This window comes from Doryrhamphus excisus, chromosome 19 (genome assembly GCF_030265055.1).
Source record: "Doryrhamphus excisus isolate RoL2022-K1 chromosome 19, RoL_Dexc_1.0, whole genome shotgun sequence".
NCBI classification, from domain to species: domain Eukaryota; kingdom Metazoa; phylum Chordata; class Actinopteri; order Syngnathiformes; family Syngnathidae; genus Doryrhamphus; species Doryrhamphus excisus.
In genome coordinates this window covers 15,768,217-15,785,871 of record NC_080484.1, presented here as the reverse complement: position 1 = coordinate 15,785,871, position 17,655 = coordinate 15,768,217, and the positions used below count along the sequence as shown (strand labels likewise).

Genomic DNA, 17,655 nt, shown 5'->3' with positions numbered 1-17,655 from the left:
ACAATATAGCTTGAATCTGCTCTGATTCTGGTCTTTTAGACCGATTATTAGAACAATTAATGAAAAATAAAATGTTTACAATGCAGTTTCTGGATTCTGCTTACCATCATGGCGAACTCACCCGAGCAATGTATACTACGGAAGTTAATGCCGAGTCGTGCCTGTCATTCAAGTCTTATGTCTTTCTCGTGACCTATACTTCTTACCAAACGGTGGCGGTAATGCACAGTCCAATACAACAGCCAATACAACGCCAACGAAGAAGACAACATATGACGTCATCAACTTGCGCCTTCGAGCAATTGAAAAAGCATGGTGAATAGTGGACCAATACTAGAGAGACATAATGGTAACTCATAAACGACACTAGGCGCAGTTTTTTTTCCACATATTGCTGAAAATGGCATTGTTTCAAGTAAACAGGTAAGACGACTACTTGACCGATTGTTCAGTTTGTTTTAAGAATATTTGCACTTTCCTGGTTTATACAAAACAATCCGAGTTGAGTGGCAGATGCAAAAGCGGTATGCTAGTATGTGTAGCAATGTTATACGGAAGATTCATTTACTTTAATATCTATCTGCAGAGGAAATTTCATAAACATTTGACTAGCCGTTTTGTTGTTTTTTTTTTACCCGGAAATACAACACGTGGCGTTTGCATTGTGTTTAGTGTGGGATGAGAAGTAATACACACATGAAATCAAATGTATTATTATTGTTATGGTGAAGTGGAGGCACATTTACACCCAAAGTGGAATCTAGAAACCACAAACTGCAGTCCAGGGTGTACCCCGCCTCACGCCCTAAGACAGCTGGGATAGGCTCCAGCACCCCTGCGACCCCCTCATGAAGATAAGCGGTAGAAAATGAATGAATGAATAAATGAACATGTTTTTACATGTCTCTCACAGGTATCTTGGCGAGGATGAAGATGGAGGTATTTCAAAAGAGTCTCGGTCCCTGAAGTTACTTGCTAAACTGCATGCAAAGGCAAAAGAAAAGCAGGAACGGCCCCCAGAGCAGACGTTACAGCTTTCTGACAAACATGAAAGTTGTCATGGTGGTAAAAGGACAAGAAATGCTGACCGTGACAGAAGTCAAGAAAGTAATAAATATAAAAAGAGGAAGTCAGAAGTCATAAAAACTGTTTTGGACCATGAAATCCATCATGCGCCTGCTGAGGATGAAGAGAAGACGGGGGGAAATGTGAAGCGGAAGGGTCAACCAGGTATGTTTGATTTGTATGCACTTTCACTCTTTTAATACTGTGTTAGTACTTCAATATCAGTCATTAGGCCTGTCACGATAATATATCAATTAGTCCAGGGGTGCTCATTAAGTCGATCGCGATCTAAAAAATATCATCCTAGCATCAATGCCGTCACTTGATTGATATACAGGGCAGCCATTCAGATGACAACTGAATGTTGCCCTTCGGGTGACCAATCAAATCAAACAACGTCTCTAAGTGCAGCAGAACTTACGATGTCAGCCTATCATCCATCCCCGTTACTTGATTGACATACAGGACAACCAGTCAGATCACAACTGAATTTTGACCTTTAGGTCACCGCGCATGCGTAAACAACGATGCAAAGTGCTAAGCTAGTCGGCGAATTGCGTCAGATTTTAGTTGTAGTAGATTTAAGTTTATGGTCACTAAAATGAGTGAAGTAGCTGGACCAAGTAAAAAGGCAAAAACATATCACTTCCATACGGAATGGGAGGTGGACTTTTTTTTTTCACAATGTCTTTTTCGAAGTGCGTTTGCCTGGCTAACCTGGCTATCAGCAGCTACTGTCCGGACTATGCATCCCTGGCTGATTCAATTCAGTGCAAGTCATCAAAGTAAACTCAGGTAATTACAAAAAATGTTAATAGTTAATTATGTGTGTTTTGCAATATTGGCTCATTTGGTTATGTAAGGTACATCAACATACATTGTACGTACAAATAATCCTCAATACATTTGAAAATAAATAGATGTTTTGCATTTTTGTAGTGGGTAGATCATTTTGACTCGGTCATTTTAAAAGTAGCTCGCATGCTGAAAAAGTGTGAGCACCCCTGAATTAGTCAAATGAATAATAAAAAAAAACAATCCCAGCTGTCTTTTTAATAAAAAGTCAGCAAATACACAATGAAATTACTCCAACGTTTACTTGCTGTGGACAAGTTTGCACCTGCACATTCACCACACTATGAAATTAAACATAACATTACCGGTTTTTCAAATTATTTTTGTTATAACCATTGTAAATCACAGCAGGTCATTGTACTGTATATACAGAAGTCTACAAACATTGAATTCATCACACAGCAACTTGACACTATGCCTCTAAGAAATATCCAAACATGTATAGATACAGAGTTTAAAATGGGGGGGTAAACATTTAAAAGTTTTCCCATCAGGCATTGCGTTTGAGCAAGGTATTCATTGTGGCACTGTAACGATGTTAGCCTAGCTCTGCTACAGTTCCTTCTGATGGACATAGGCAGCATTGCAGTGCCGTCCACCATTTTATATGCCGCTTGTCTACCAATGAAAAGTGTTTTGTCAAACGAAATGCATTGTGGGAAAGCATCATTCTTTTTAAACTCTCATTGGTACATATTTGTATATTTATGAGGTGTCATTTTGGAGTGTTATGTTTCTGTGTAAAGTGTTCTTAGTTGAATCGTTTCCCCTTCAGTTTGGTATGAAATGAACCGTCAGACTGCAACCATGAGCAGACAAAAAATGTGTGAAAAAGCTAGAAAGCTTTCTGTGCTGGTTATGGTGTGTATTTGCTCCTATAGAGCAAATACACAACTCATACAAAGGGCCAAAAAGTTGCATAATAGGTCCCCTTTTAATATAGTAGTTTCAATGTTTACCACTTGGATTTTATACGTATATGTGTTTTATGTTTATAGTAAGACGGGGATCGTGTTGACGTGTAACTTACATGCTAAAAAAAATATATTCTACATTTTATTTTGAGAATTGTTTTTTGGAGGCCGATAAGAAAAGGCCAGCATTGTTAGTCAAGTGAACGGCATCATGACACGTCAATCACGTGCGCCTCTCCGGCCATAGGGTATTCTATATTTATAATAGGAGGTATAGTATCTTTGAGACTTGTTGGCAGGCTGAAAAAAAAATGTGAGCACGTTCTGTTTGTCATTTTCAGGCATCCCAGATATTAGCCATTCAGAGACTCCTGTCACTGGAAGAGATGAAGAAGATAAGAAGACGGACTTTCAAATCCACAAACGGAACACAAATACTTCTGTTCCGTCTGGATTCACCGTTCTGCGAGGATTTGAGAACAAACCAGTTCGTAAGGTATGTAGGAACATATATATATATATATTTTTCTCCTTTATTTGGGCAAATATATGAAACATTACAGTGCATTTCTTACATGAATCAAAATATAACTTTCCATTATTTACATTTGTATTCAACTATCTGATCCCAAGCCCAAAAGGAGTAGGCTGAAGCAAAAGCTTATAAATGCCTACCCCTTTTTACAGGATATAATCATGTTCATGCCACTGTCTTGTTTGTTATTATTATCATTGTAATATTATTATTATTATTATTATTATTATTATTATTATTATTATTATCATTATTATCATTATTGTTATAATCTTTATCATTATTACCATCATTATAATCATCATTAATATTACGGGCATCTCTGTGTGGAGGTTCTCCCCGTGCATGCGTGGGTTTTCTCCGGGTACTCCGGTTTCCTCCCACATTCCAAAAACATGCTAGGTTAATTGGCGACTCCAAATTGTCCATAGGTATGAATGTGAGTGTGAATGGTTGTTTGTCTATATGTGCCCTGTGATTGGCTGGTGACCAGTCCAGGGTGTACCCCGCCTTACGCCCGAAGACAGCTGGGATAGGCTCCAGCACCCCCCGCGACCCTCGTGAGGAAAAGCGGTAGAAAATGAATGAATGAATGAATCATTATAGTTAAAAATTGTGTAATTTTTAATTATTTAATTTTACAGACATCATTGCTTGTAGAGTGCTGTATCATTCCGTCTGTTATTTTCTGAAATCTGCAGTTTTTGTGTGTCAATTTATTAGCCCACTTTTTTTGTGACATTTACTTATTTTCTGGATTACACGTGTCTAATCTTATGCATTAAAAAAACAAGAACTTGAGACTGTGTCTGGACAGGCGACCAACCCAAACATCAGTATCTTCTTGTTAAACCCTACCTGAGGTTTTTTTTAGACGTGTTTATTAGTTTGTGTGTGTCTAGTCTTGTGCATTAGGAAGCAAGGCTCAAACCAATTTTTGAAGCAATGATGTCTTGCTGTCCATTATTACTATTTTTGGTAAAGTAATAATTAATAATAATAATGATAATCACTACCTCTATATTTATGCATGTTAGCCTAGGTACCTCTAACAATTTATAGTTACAAAGGTATTAAGGTAATATTCTTACATTTCTCATATCAGTCAATCACAGATTCCAGCAGGACAGTAGAAGGATCACTATTAAAATACCATTCCCACTTATATTTATAATCAGACACTTATCTTGTACTGTGTCACATTTCATTGAATTTACAACTAAATTAAATTCAGTAGTGCCACCAATGTAGGCAGTTTTTTATTAGTTTTTTTTTATATTGTTTGTATCGTACACGTTGAAGCCGACCCAGCTCTGTAAAACTGTTCTGAATGTGTGTCAAGTTAAAATGCTGTAGTATATGCCAGGGGTCGGCAACCTTTACTATGGATAGAGCCATTTTACCCCCTTGCCCACTAAAGAATTTGGGGGTATCAAAGTAGTTCAGATAAGAAAAGACAAGTTGGAGTACTCTTGCTAGTATTGGAGATAAACTTACATAAATGTATGCATGTGTAAACTACTGCAAACTTACCTGATTTTTAAGTTCCCATGGAATGATATCGAATTTATTTTTAGAATTGTCAAATAGCTCTGGGAAAGTATTACCGTATTTTCTGGACTATAAGTCGCTCCGGAGTATAAGTCACACAAGGCCAAAAATGCATAATTAGGTAGAAAAAAAACATACATAAGTCGCTCCGGAGTTTAAGTTGTATCTTTTGTGGGTAATTTATTTTATGACCAAAACAGACATTACGTCCTTTCTAACAATAAAAGAATAGAGGACAGGCTGAATAGGTGTAAGTTATGCTAACATATTGGTACAGCTACACAAAAAATAAACATAAACAGAAAAAGTGTCCAGTTTATGTAACATAAACAGTTTTTTCCATTTATAAGTCGCTCTGGAGTATAAGTCGCAGGAACGGCCAACCTATGAAAAAAAGTGCGACTTATAGTCCGGAAAATACAGTTCTTATTTTCCATCATGTTTATGTGTGTGAGAGAACTGAATAGCATCGTGTCTGCTCATCCAATCACCAGTCAGAACTCAGTCAGGATGCATTCATGGTCTCACACAAAGTTGGAATTTTTTAAAACTCATTTCAAAAGACGTTCATTTTCCCCATTCGCGTGTTAAATAATATTCAAGCATTGCAAAGGGAGCCACAACAAAGAGGCTGATGAGCCACATGTGGCTCTAGAGCCGCGGGTTGCTGACCCCTGGTATATGCAATATACTAAGTTCTATGTGAAGTATTTCCAGAATGCCTCATATTAACTCTCTAGCAAGATCTCAGTGTATAGACTGGTCATATATCTCATCTCGTTTCATATTATCTACATACTGTATTGCAGGGGTCGGGAACCTTTTTGGCTAAGAGAGCCATGAGGACCAGATATTTTAAAATGTATATCTGTGAGAGCCATATACATTTTTTTAAACATTGAATGCAATAAAATGTGTGCATTTTTATGTAAGACCAACAGTTTTAGATATAATGGGCTCTAATTACGTAGACCAGGCACACTACCCCACGCCAATGGGACTTTCGTGAGCAGCGCAGTGTCCAATAATAAATCAAATACTTGCTGCCATTAATGCAACTTCTGCTGCTGCATGGTTTTGCACCGTATTCAGTATATTTCATTCTTTTGGCCATCTTCACCAGAAGGCTTGGTTCTGCAGCTTTAGCTATTTGACTAAAGGAGGAAAGTTTACATTTACATGTTTTTTTGACATCTCAATGACCGAGGTAGACTACCGCATTACCCAGTAATAATCAAGTTTTGGTGTTTGACCTGGAAAATATCATCAGGAAAGATAGATATGGTTGGCCGTATTGCAGTAGAAAATAGATGGATGGATTAAAATGCATAAGAAAGTTGTTGATTTTTAATATTATTTTTAACAGTGATTTCTGTGATGTTTACTTTAAAATGTTAGCAAAAATACATTTTTATTGTGGTAAGAAATGCTTGAGAGGCAGATAGCGTCATCAAAAGAGCCATACCTGGCTCCCGAGCCATAGGTTCCCTACCTCTGCTCTAGCAAGATCTCAGTGTATAGACTGGTCATATATCTCATCTCGTTTCATATTATCTACATACTGTATTTGTATATAACTCTGGGAAAAACTGTTGATTTTGTTAATACTTGGGTTGTTTATATTGTTTATGTTTCTATATTGTGTATTTTGTACTGCTTAACTGACTCTGCAAATTTCCCCACTGAGGGACGAATAAAGGCATATCTTAATCTTAATCTTAATCTTCCCGTCCGATGTTCCCGTTCCTAGGTGCGCAGAGTCTTGCCTCGTTGGCTGGCTCAGCCCGATGTTTTTGAAAGAGACTTTCAAAGCAAACCGGTGCCTATGTCTGACATGGGCGGACTATCTGTGCCGCTGCTTAACAAGCTCCACAATAACGGAATTCAGCACTTCTTTCCAGGTAAGAAGCGATCGGCGGGAATGTGTCTGTTGTATGGAAAAGTTGTAAAAAAAAAAAAAAATTTTTTCTTTCGCAGTGCAAGCAGAGGTTATCCCAGCCATCTTGGAGAGTGCACAGCACGGGACGCTGTTTGGACGAGCTGGCTACCAGCCCAGAGATATTTGTGTTTCTGCTCCAACAGGAAGTGGCAAAACTCTGGCGTTCGTCATCCCCGTCATACAAGTGAGCTCACCATGTCTTAATTTCACCATTGCGGCATTTTTGATACATGATTCCATGGGTCTCGGTGCCCGGTACGGACATTGCCATGCGTAAGAGCAGCAGCGTGATACTGGCGAGGCAGCAAGCTGGACTACACCTCATATGAAGGCGTTGAAATGTTCGCCTATTGGTTGATCGACATGTGAGTGCGAAAATCGACTAGGTATGCCCTGCAAACAGCCACACCAAGAGGAAGTATACAGGGAGAAAAGTATACATTTACCGGGACAAGAATGGTGAAATATCTGCTAGCAAACGGAGATCCCTGGAGATTGCAGCCATATTTACCGCCATTGAGAGTGGTGTGGTGACTTCCTCTTGCTGTGGCCGTTTGCAGGGCATACCTAGTCGATTTTCACACTCACATGTCGATCAACCAATAGGCGAACAGTTCAACCCAAGACACACTTAGGACCGCCCCCTCATTTGAATAGTTTTTCCTTCTGCATTTCAAGCTGACATTGTCTGCAGCATGAAATAAATACATATGAGAGCAGAGTGCTTTTATTTATTTATTGATATGTAATTCTATTTATATATTTATCTTTGTATTTATTTCTACATTTATTTTTGTATTTATTTTTGCTTTTATTTATTTATTTATGTATATATTTTTATTTTTGTTTTTATTTCCATTTATATTTATTTTTGTGTATTTAATTTTTTTATATATTTTTTTCATTTTTGTTTTTATTTTCACTTTTATTTATTTATTTATTTATTTATTATTTTGGCAGTTTTGGTCCTCCATACTCTGCCGCCGGGGCATCATGCGGTGGAAAAACACATCGGCGAACCCACGTGCGTATCGGCCGATACCGATACAAGGAAAAAAAACGCAAATATTATTTTATTTTTATTTATTTATTGAATAATAATAATAATTTTGTATTTATTTCTACATTTATTTTTGTATTTATTTTTCATTTTTGAATCTTGTTTTTTAGTTTTGTATTTATTTTTGCTTTTATTTATTTATGTATATATTTTTAGTTTTTGTTTTTATTTCCATTTATATTTATTTTTGTGTATTTAATTTTTAGATTTTTTTTTTTATTTTTGTTTTTATTTTCACTTTTATTTATTTATTTATTTATTATTTTGGCAGTTTTGGTCCTCCATACTCTGCCGCCGGGGCATCATGCGGTGGAAAAACACATCGGCGAACCCACGTGCGTATCGGCCGATACCGATACAAGGAAAAAAAACGCAAATATCAGTCCGACACAGTTGCTGCATAAGACTACATATTTTTATTTGCTTTTTGTTTATTGTTCACAATGTGTTTATCTCAACGTACACTCAAATATCCAGGTTTTTACCACCCTGTACAAATGTGACGTTCTCTTCCGTCAGGTGCTGACGGAGAAAGTGGCGTGTGAAATCCGTGCCTTGGCTGTGCTACCTACGAAGGAGCTCGCTCAGCAGGTTCTGGAGAGTAGATACTCAATAATGTCTCGTTAGGACTGTTAAGAAATTAATGTCGACATAAGCGAACATGGACGTTATAAGCAGGGATAAAAAAGATGTACTTTGAGGGGATTGAAAAGATATTTTGTAGGAACTAGAGCGGTTTTTTGTTATTCTATCCAGGTTTGCAAAGTATTTCTGACATACGCCGAGGGAACTTCACTGACAGTGGCCATGCTAGCGGGTCAGAAGTCCTTTGCTGCAGAGCAGGCTTCACTTTCCGAACTGAGGTGAGGGGAAAAAGATGGACTGTCTTCGTATGAGCTGCCTGAAGCATCACATTCTGGAGATCCTTTTGCTTCTTGGTCATTACAGAGGCGGGCAGAGACGCAGTTTGGCTGACATTGTTGTAGCCACTCCAGGTCGACTCGTCGACCATATCAACAAGAACTCCGGCTTATGTCTGGATCACCTTAGATTTCTTGTAAGTTTCCACATTTTGTTTTGTTTTCAAACTGTTTAAGCTGTTCCTCATGATCTTTTTTTTTTTTCAAAATTTGGCATAGATAATTGATGAGGCAGACAGGATGATTGACAGCATGCATCAGTCTTGGCTCAGTGAGGTAGTAAAGGCGGTGTACAGGTCAAGGAGACCAGAAAAAATGTCCATTTTCAGGAGAAGAGGACCATCATATGTCACAGCTGCCAGGTATGTCCTTAAGGCTTTAAGCCAGGGGTCTCAAACTCAATTTACCTGATAATATATATAATATTATATATATGACAATATATATATATATATATATATATACACACATACATATATATATATATATAATAGTCTTCAATGCTTCTGCTATACCCTCCACTTTTTCAGTGCTTTGGTTCTTTGCAAAAGCTCTGATAAAACATTAAATTAATAAATACATTTTTTTATGTATTATTAAATTATTAAATAAATGTTTAATGTTAATTTTTATTTTTCGACACAAAATAAGATGGAAAAATAAATAAGCAAATCAAAAAACAAGTGAAACAAATTAACAAATTAATTTGTATTTATTGTTAAATAAATGTTTAATGTTAATTTTTATTTTTTGACACAAAATAAGATGGAAAAATAAATAAGAAAATCAAAAAACAAATTCAACAAGTGAAACAAATTAACAAATTAATTTTTATTTATTATTAAATTACTAAACAACTGTTTAATGTTAATTTTTATTTTTCGACACAAAATAAGATGGAAAAATAAATAAGCAAATCAAAAAACAAATGAACAAATTAATTTTTATTTATTATGAAATTATTAAATAAATGTTTAATGTTAATTTTTATTTTTCAACACAAAATAAGATGAAAAATAAACAAATCAAGAATAAAGAAAATAAATCAATCAGTAATAAATAAATATAATAATAATAATAAAACGGCAAATAATAAAAAGTTAAGAAACCACATATAGTTGGTGGGTAGACAAATGATTTTTTTCAGATTAAAATAAACAAAGCATTATTAGAGCCCTGTAGACATGACAAAACACGACTATAGTCACATTTATACTCTTTTTATTTACAACATATTGCGCAACTGCAGGGTCTTGAGACACATGCTAACTCGCAAACTAGAGAGCTAGCGACCTAAACGGTAGCCTCCAAGTTATTTCCTTTCAACTTAAAAAGCCAAAAACTTACCACTTCCACACGGATAGGGAGGATAACTATTAACAGTTATTTAACCTTTAACATGAACATGAATCAAACGTAATAATTTTTTCTGATGTACATGATACCATACAGCATCCATATCAAACTAGCTAAACTTTCATATCAAGGCGGGGGCCTCAAAGTAGTGTCCTGCGGGCCACATTTGGTCCGCAGGCCGCGTGTTTGAGACCCCTGGTGTGAATGTTTCAATGTACTACTGGCTATATTAGGGCTCAATAAGTTTTTTTTCATGTATTACTTAACAACTTAAATAGCCAAAAACGTACCACTTCCACACGGATAGGGAGGATAACTATTAACAGTTATTTAACCTTTGACATGAACATTAATCAAAGGTAATAATTTTTTCTGGGTACATGATACCATACAGCATCCATATCAAACTAAACTTTCATATCAAGGCGGGGGCCTCAAAGTAGTGTCCTGCGGGCCACATTTGGCCCGCGGGGCCGAGTGTTTGAGACCCCTGATCTACAGTGACAAATAGTAATCTGTGACAGTTGACTGAGCATACCTCCTTTTGGATGTTTCTTTCTTTTTTTTTTTTTTTTAGTTTGTCTCCTCCTCAAATCCCACTTCAGAAGCTTCTGTTTTCCGCCACACTGACCAAAAACCCGGAGAAACTGCAGCAGTTGGGCCTCCACCAGCCCCGACTTTTCAGCTCTGCCGTAGCTCAGCCGACCCTCAGCAATGGCGGCCTTGACCACGAGTGCTTTGACTTCCCGCAAGGTCTGACGGTGAGTCCAAAGTGACGGGGCAAAGTCAATTGTGAACCCAATTAACGCCTGCTGGGGTGTCCCGCAGGAGTTTTACGTGCCTTGTACGCTGAGCAAAAAGCCTCTCATCATTCTCCATTTCATCCTGGCCATGAAGTTCAGCCCCATTCTTTGTTTCGCCAACTCCAGAGAGACTACTCACAGGTCGGGACATGGAACACTGCACCTATGACCTATAACGGGTGAAATGCTATTTCCTGTCTTTTTTTTTTGTTGTACCCCAGACTTTACCTGCTGGTACGACTCTTTGGTGGAGTTAAAGTGGCCGAGTTTTCATCCCGACTGTCTCCCGCTGAGAGAAAGAAGACGCTGAAGGAATTTGAACAGGGAAAGATCCACCTGTAAGTATGCACCACCATCTCTACAAGTACTGTGAAATACTACCGATTCACATTATTTCTTTTTTTTTTCCCATGTATGTTTATTGGGTTTTTTTTTTTTAACACAAATATACAAAATACAAACTCAGAACACAAAACATAATATACAAACATAACATCAATACAACAAAGCAAAACATTTGTATTTTTCGACACAAAATAAGATGGAAAAATAAATAAGCAAATCAAAAAACAAGTGAAACAAATTAACAAATCAATTTTTTATTTATTATTAAATTATTAAATAAATGTTTAATGTTAATTTTTATTTTTCGACACAAAATAAGATGGAAAAATAAATAAGCAAATCAAAAAACAAGTGAAACACATTAACAAATTAATTTTTATTTATTATTAAATTATTAAATAAATGTTTAATGTTAATTTGTATTTTTCGACACAAAATAAGATGGAAAAATAAATAAACAAATTAAACAAGTGAAACAAATTAACAAATTAATTTTTATTATTAAATTATTAAATAAATGTTTAATGTTAATTTGTATTTTTCGACACAAAATAAGATGGAAAAATAAATAACCAAATCAAAAAACAAATTAAACAAGTGAAACAAATTAACAAATTAATTTTTATTTATTATTAAATTACTAAATAAATGTTTAATGTTAATTTGTATTTTTCGACACAAAATAAGATGGAAAAATAAATAAGCAAATCAAAAAACAAGTGAAACAAATTAATTTTTATTTATTATTAAATTATTAAATAAATGTTTAATGTTAATTTGTATTTTTCGACACAAAATAAGATGGAAAAATAAATAAGCAAATCAAAAAACAAGTGAAACAAATTGACAAATTAATTTTTTATTTATTATTAAATTATTAAATAAATGTTTAATGTTAATTTGTATTTTTCGACACAAAATAAGATGGAAAAATAAATAAGCAAATCAAAAAACAAATGAAACAAATGAACAAATTAATTTTATTTATTATTAAATAAATGTTTAATGTTAATTTGTATTTTTCAACACAAAATATGATGGATAAAAACCTGAATATTAATCAAAGGTAATAATTTTTTCTGGGTACATGATACCATACAGCATCCATATCAAACTTGCGAAATGAATATGAAATGAAACATTGTTGTGCCTTATTTTAACATTTGAAAGGATTCAGAAACCCCAAGGATGATGAGCAAAGGCTCTGGCTTTAACACGATCCCCAAAACCTTGGACATTATATCAAAAACACCAGACCAAAAAGAGTATATTTTGGGGCAAAGTATATATTATGTAGTTTTTCCTTTTGAGAAATGGAGCATGTATATAATTTTAAATCGAATAAGGCAATGTCTGGCACTGTGCGAACATGTATTCATCTTTTCAAGTGCACTATCCCCTGATTCACATTATTTCTAACGCGGTGTGACAGTGACAATCATTTTTAATAAATGGTTGAAAAACCGCCGTACATTAAGGAAGCGACGACTGTACCCGGTTTATTGATTTGGGAACTCTCCTTCCTGTCATGTGGAGATTGATCAGCACAGATGCGGCCGCCAGGGGCATTGACATCACAGGGGTCAAATGCGTCGTGAACTACGATGCTCCGCAGTACATCAGGACGTACATTCACAGGTAAGCTTTGAAATACCGCTACATTGATAAAGGCAAATATTGGATACTAATACTGGAGATCTGGTTCTTGTCTCAGAATTGGAAGAACTGCAAGAGCTGGAAAAAGTGGCCTGGCCTTCACGTTCCTGCTCGGAGTACAGGTCTAACACTTTCATGTGTGACATAAACAAACACCCTAGGCCAGGGGTGGGCAAACTACGGCCCGGGGGCCACATGCGGCCCACTAAGCGTTTGAATCCGGCCTGCCAGTTGCTTTCTATAGTAATGGTCATGGTTTAATTTCATTTGAACATGCATCAGATTACAATTGAATGCATCCCATAATCAGTTCCCAGTTCCACATGTCCAAAAGGAGTAGGAAGAAGCAAAGCTTATTAAATCCTACCCCTCCATCTGGTACTTTTACAATCAGTAACTGTTACTTTTGTTCACTTCCTGCTTTCCTAATATAATTTCAGTTTTGTTTTTTGTTTTTTTAAATGTAATTTAAAAATGTTGTATTTTTTATTTTTATCAGATTCCAATTGAGTGCATCCCATAATCAGTTCCCAGTTCCACATGTCCAAAAGGAGTAGGAAGAAGCAAAGTTTATTAAATCCTACCCCTCCATCTGGTACTTTTACAATCACTAACTGTTACTTTTGTTCACTTCCTGCTTTCCTAATATAATTTCAGTTTTGTTTTTTGTTTTTTTAAATGTAATTTAAAAATGTTGTATTTTTATTTTTATTTTTATTTTTATTTTTATTTTCATCAGATTCCAATTGAGTGCATCCCATAATCAGTTCACAGTTCCACATGTCCAAAAGGAGTAGGAAGAAGCAAAGCTTATTAAATCCTACCCCTCCATCTGGTACTTTTACAATCAGTAACTCTTACATTTGTTCACTTCCTGCTTTCCATAATACAGTTTAAGGTTTTTTTTTTGTTTTTTTTTTAATAATGTACCTCGTACCGAAGTACGAGGTGATGTGACCCTACAATGACATAATAATTTGATCACTTCCTGCTTTCCTAATATGGTTTAAGGTTTTTTTTTTGTTTGTTTTTTTGTTTGTTTTTTTGTTTGTCACGTACCGAAGTACGAGGTGATATGACCATACCATGACATAATGGGTACCATAGTAACTGTCAATATAGTGATTTATTGTATTTATTAGTGATTATTTCGCAAACATCAACTGCTTCTAATTATTTCAAATTTTAACATACAACAGCTGGCAACATAAGTCAAGTCGGATGTATGATTCAGAAAAAAAACAAAACTGTAAAATTCTATTTCGTAATTTGCTGTGGTCTGATAGTGACAGCTGATAGTACGACACTTTTACAGATAAAATTAGACTAATAATTCAATGCGGACTGTCAGAATTATAAGCGTAAAATAGTGCGTATTAAATATATATTCTGCGAGTCAAAAAGTTTGCCCACCCCTACCCTAGGCCCACATACACCGCTTTGCATTTTGTTTTGTTTTTTTATTTGATTTGTCCATGATCTGAAGAAGTCTCTGTCTGCCACTCAGGAGAAGAACTTCCTTCGGATGGTTGCTGCAGCAGGAAGCCCAGGCATCCAAAAGCGGATCATTAAACCTTCAAACCTGACGAGTATGGAAGGCCGATACGAACAAACACTCCAGGAGCTTGCTGCTGTCATTAAGGTGATGGACCACAATTAGACAATCTAGTAGCCTAGATCTACAACGTCTAAACCAGGGGTCTCAAACTCAATTTACTTGGGGGCCACTGGAGCTACGGTGTGGACGAGGCTGGGCCGCATCAGGTTTTCAAAAAAAAAACAAACCAAAAAACGCATTTATTAAAAACAGAAAAATTAATAAACGTTGCTTTGGTTCAGATTTTCTACAAGAAAAGCTCTGATAAAACATTCCACTGTTCTCAAATATCTTAATTTTTTATTTTTCTACACAAAATAAGATGAAAAATAAATCAAGAATAAAGAAAATCAACCAATTAGTAATAAATAAATAAATATAATAATAATAAAACGGCAAATAATAAAAACTTAAGAAACCACATATAGTTGGTGGGTAGACAAATTATTTTTTTTTCATATTAAAATGAACAAAGCATTATTAGAGCCCTGTAGACATGACAAAACACGACTATAGTCACATTTATACTTTTTATTTACAACATATTGCGCAACTGCAGGGTCTTGAGACACATGCTAACTCGCAAACTAGAGAGCTAGCGACCTAAACGGTAGCCTTCAAGTTATTTCCTTTCAACTTAAATAGCCAAAAACTTACCACTTCCACACGGATAGGGAGGATAACTATTAACAGTTATTTAACCTTTAACATGAACATGAATCAAACGTAATAATTTTTTCTGGGTACATGATACCATACAGCATCCATATCAAACTAGCTAAACTTTCATATCAAGGCGGGGGCCTCAAACTAGTGTCCTGCGGGCCACATTTGGTCCGCGGGCCGCGTGTTTGAGACCCCTGGTGTAAATGTTTCAATGTACTACTGGCTATATTAGGGCTCAATACGTTTTTTTTTTTCATGTCTGATATAAATCAAATCAACTTTATTTGTAGAGCACTTTTCCTGCAAAGACATGCAACACAAAGTGCTTTACAGAATTAAAAACAATTACCACAATTAAAAGGAAAAACAAATACCAAGAAAGCCCCTCCCTCCCACCCTCATACTAGACACACACACACACCCACACACACAAGTTTTTTTTCTACCTAATTATGCATTTTTGGCCTAATGCAACTTATACTCCGGAGCGACTCATAGTCCAGAAAATACGGTATATTTTTTTAAAAAGTAGATATAACGAACCTTTTTTTTATATCATTCTTGAGAAACAGAAATGTACTACCAATATTTAAAAAAAAAATGTCTATTTTTAAATGGAAGTCAAGTGGGTAGTATCTGCTTAGTCCTGGTGCAAACAAAAACATCCAAGGAATTCCATTGAGTCAATATCGTTGGAATAGCCAACTAAAAAAAAAAAAAAACAACAGAAGCAGAGAGAAATTTAAAAAATGTAAAAAAAAAAAAAAAAAATCTTTTTCAGCTGGAATTGCACCAGCGCCATTGCTTGCTAACTCATATGTTGCCTTTTTTTTTTTTTTTTTACAGGAGGAAAAAAAGCATACAAGATGATGCGCATTTTTCACGAGATGCCAGGAGATCAAAGTCCATGGAGGGAATGAGTAACCATTTTTCTTGTCACCATGCTTGGATGTTTTCATTTCATATTACTGCTTACCTCATGAGGTAAGCAGTAATATAGAAATATAAATAAGCCTTAATTTGCTCAATTACCTAAGCCGCCATTTTGATAACATTGCGTAGAATCCATATTCAAAGTGTTTGTACGCTAAAAAGCTGAAAATGACAAAAAGAAATTGTGTATTGTCATTTCTGTATGATTTAAAAAAAAAAAAAAAAAAAAAAAAAAAAAAAGATACTGGACTCTTAGTCTCACTGAGGAAAATTTCCGGACTATAAGTAGCACTTTTTTTCATAGGTTGGCTGTTCCTGCCACTTATACTCCAGAGCGACTTATAAATGAAAATATATATAATTTCACACACAGCCACAAGAGGGCACTCTGGACTTTCATGCTCATATCTCCTACTTCTTAACAATTCAATATTTAAACAGCCTAATAATAATATAATATAATATAATATAATATAATATAATATAATAACCACAGTAAAAATGTTACAAATTAGTAACAATCCACTCCGAGTTGACTACATACCAGTTTTATCTGTTGCAAGCCATAAGCAGGGTGTATAAATAGAATGTTTGTCTTGTGGTATTTTCAGAAAGTGGTCCCAGTTGTTGTCTTGACCACCCCCCCCCCCCCCCCCATGTATAGGATCCCTGCAGCACCTGTTGCCCTCTGTGCTTTCCAAATGCATTTGAATGTTTGTTAGTTAGTTTAAAAAGGGACCTTGCCCTGACATGCATAAAGTGCAACATATTCAAATGCATGATATGCAAATATTGTAATTGTAAGCATCAGAAGGCAACAAGATTTAGGAAGATACGTATATCAACGACATTTCAGGGGGACATTTTGACATTTTGTGTAAACAGAAAAAGTTACATCTTTGAATTCAGGTCACGGGCTGCATGGCGGATCGGCGGTTAGCGCTGCGCATCGGCGGTTAGCGCGGCGCATCGGCGGTTGGTTCGGCGGTTAGCGCGCCGCATCGGCGGTTGGTTCGGCGGTTAGCGTGGCGCATCAGCAGTTAGCGTGGCGGTTAGCGTGGCGCATCGGCGGTTAGCGTGGCGCATCGGCGGTTAGCGCGGCGCATCGGCGGTTAGCGCGCCGCATCGGCGGTTAGCGCGCCGCATCGGCGGTTGGTTCGGCGGTTAGCGTGGCGGTTAGCGCGGCGCATCGGCGGTTAGCGCGGCGCATCGGCGGTTAGCGCGGCGCATCGGCGGTTAGCGCGGCGCATCGGCGGTTAGCGCGGCGCATCGGCGGTTAGCGCGGCGCATCGGCGGTTAGCGCGGCGCATCGGCGGTTGGTTCGGCGGTTAGCGTGGCGCATCGGCGGTTAGCGTGGCGGTTAGCGTGGCGGTTAGCGCGGCGCATCGGCGGTTAGCTCGGCGGATTGGCGGTTAGCGCGGCGGTTGGTTCGGCGGTTAGCGCGGCGCATCGGCGGTTAG

At 36.6% G+C, this 17,655-nt stretch overlaps 1 protein-coding gene across 1 annotated transcript; it reads left to right on the top strand.

Annotated features, from left to right (window-relative positions):
* The first annotated feature begins 279 nt into the window (after positions 1 to 279).
* On the top strand, positions 280 to 17,385 carry ddx51 (DEAD (Asp-Glu-Ala-Asp) box polypeptide 51). The gene is made up of 16 exons (XM_058057581.1): positions 280 to 423; positions 914 to 1,230; positions 3,176 to 3,330; positions 6,671 to 6,821; positions 6,898 to 7,043; positions 8,439 to 8,510; positions 8,676 to 8,782; positions 8,868 to 8,976; positions 9,059 to 9,201; positions 10,773 to 10,956; positions 11,024 to 11,139; positions 11,220 to 11,336; positions 12,880 to 12,981; positions 13,058 to 13,121; positions 14,507 to 14,641; positions 16,109 to 17,385. The coding sequence occupies exons 1-16, from the start codon at positions 401 to 403 to the stop codon at positions 16,130 to 16,132; spliced, it is 1,965 nt and encodes a 654-aa protein (XP_057913564.1). The 5' UTR covers positions 280 to 400; the 3' UTR covers positions 16,133 to 17,385.
* Positions 17,386 to 17,655: the final 270 nt, after the last annotated feature.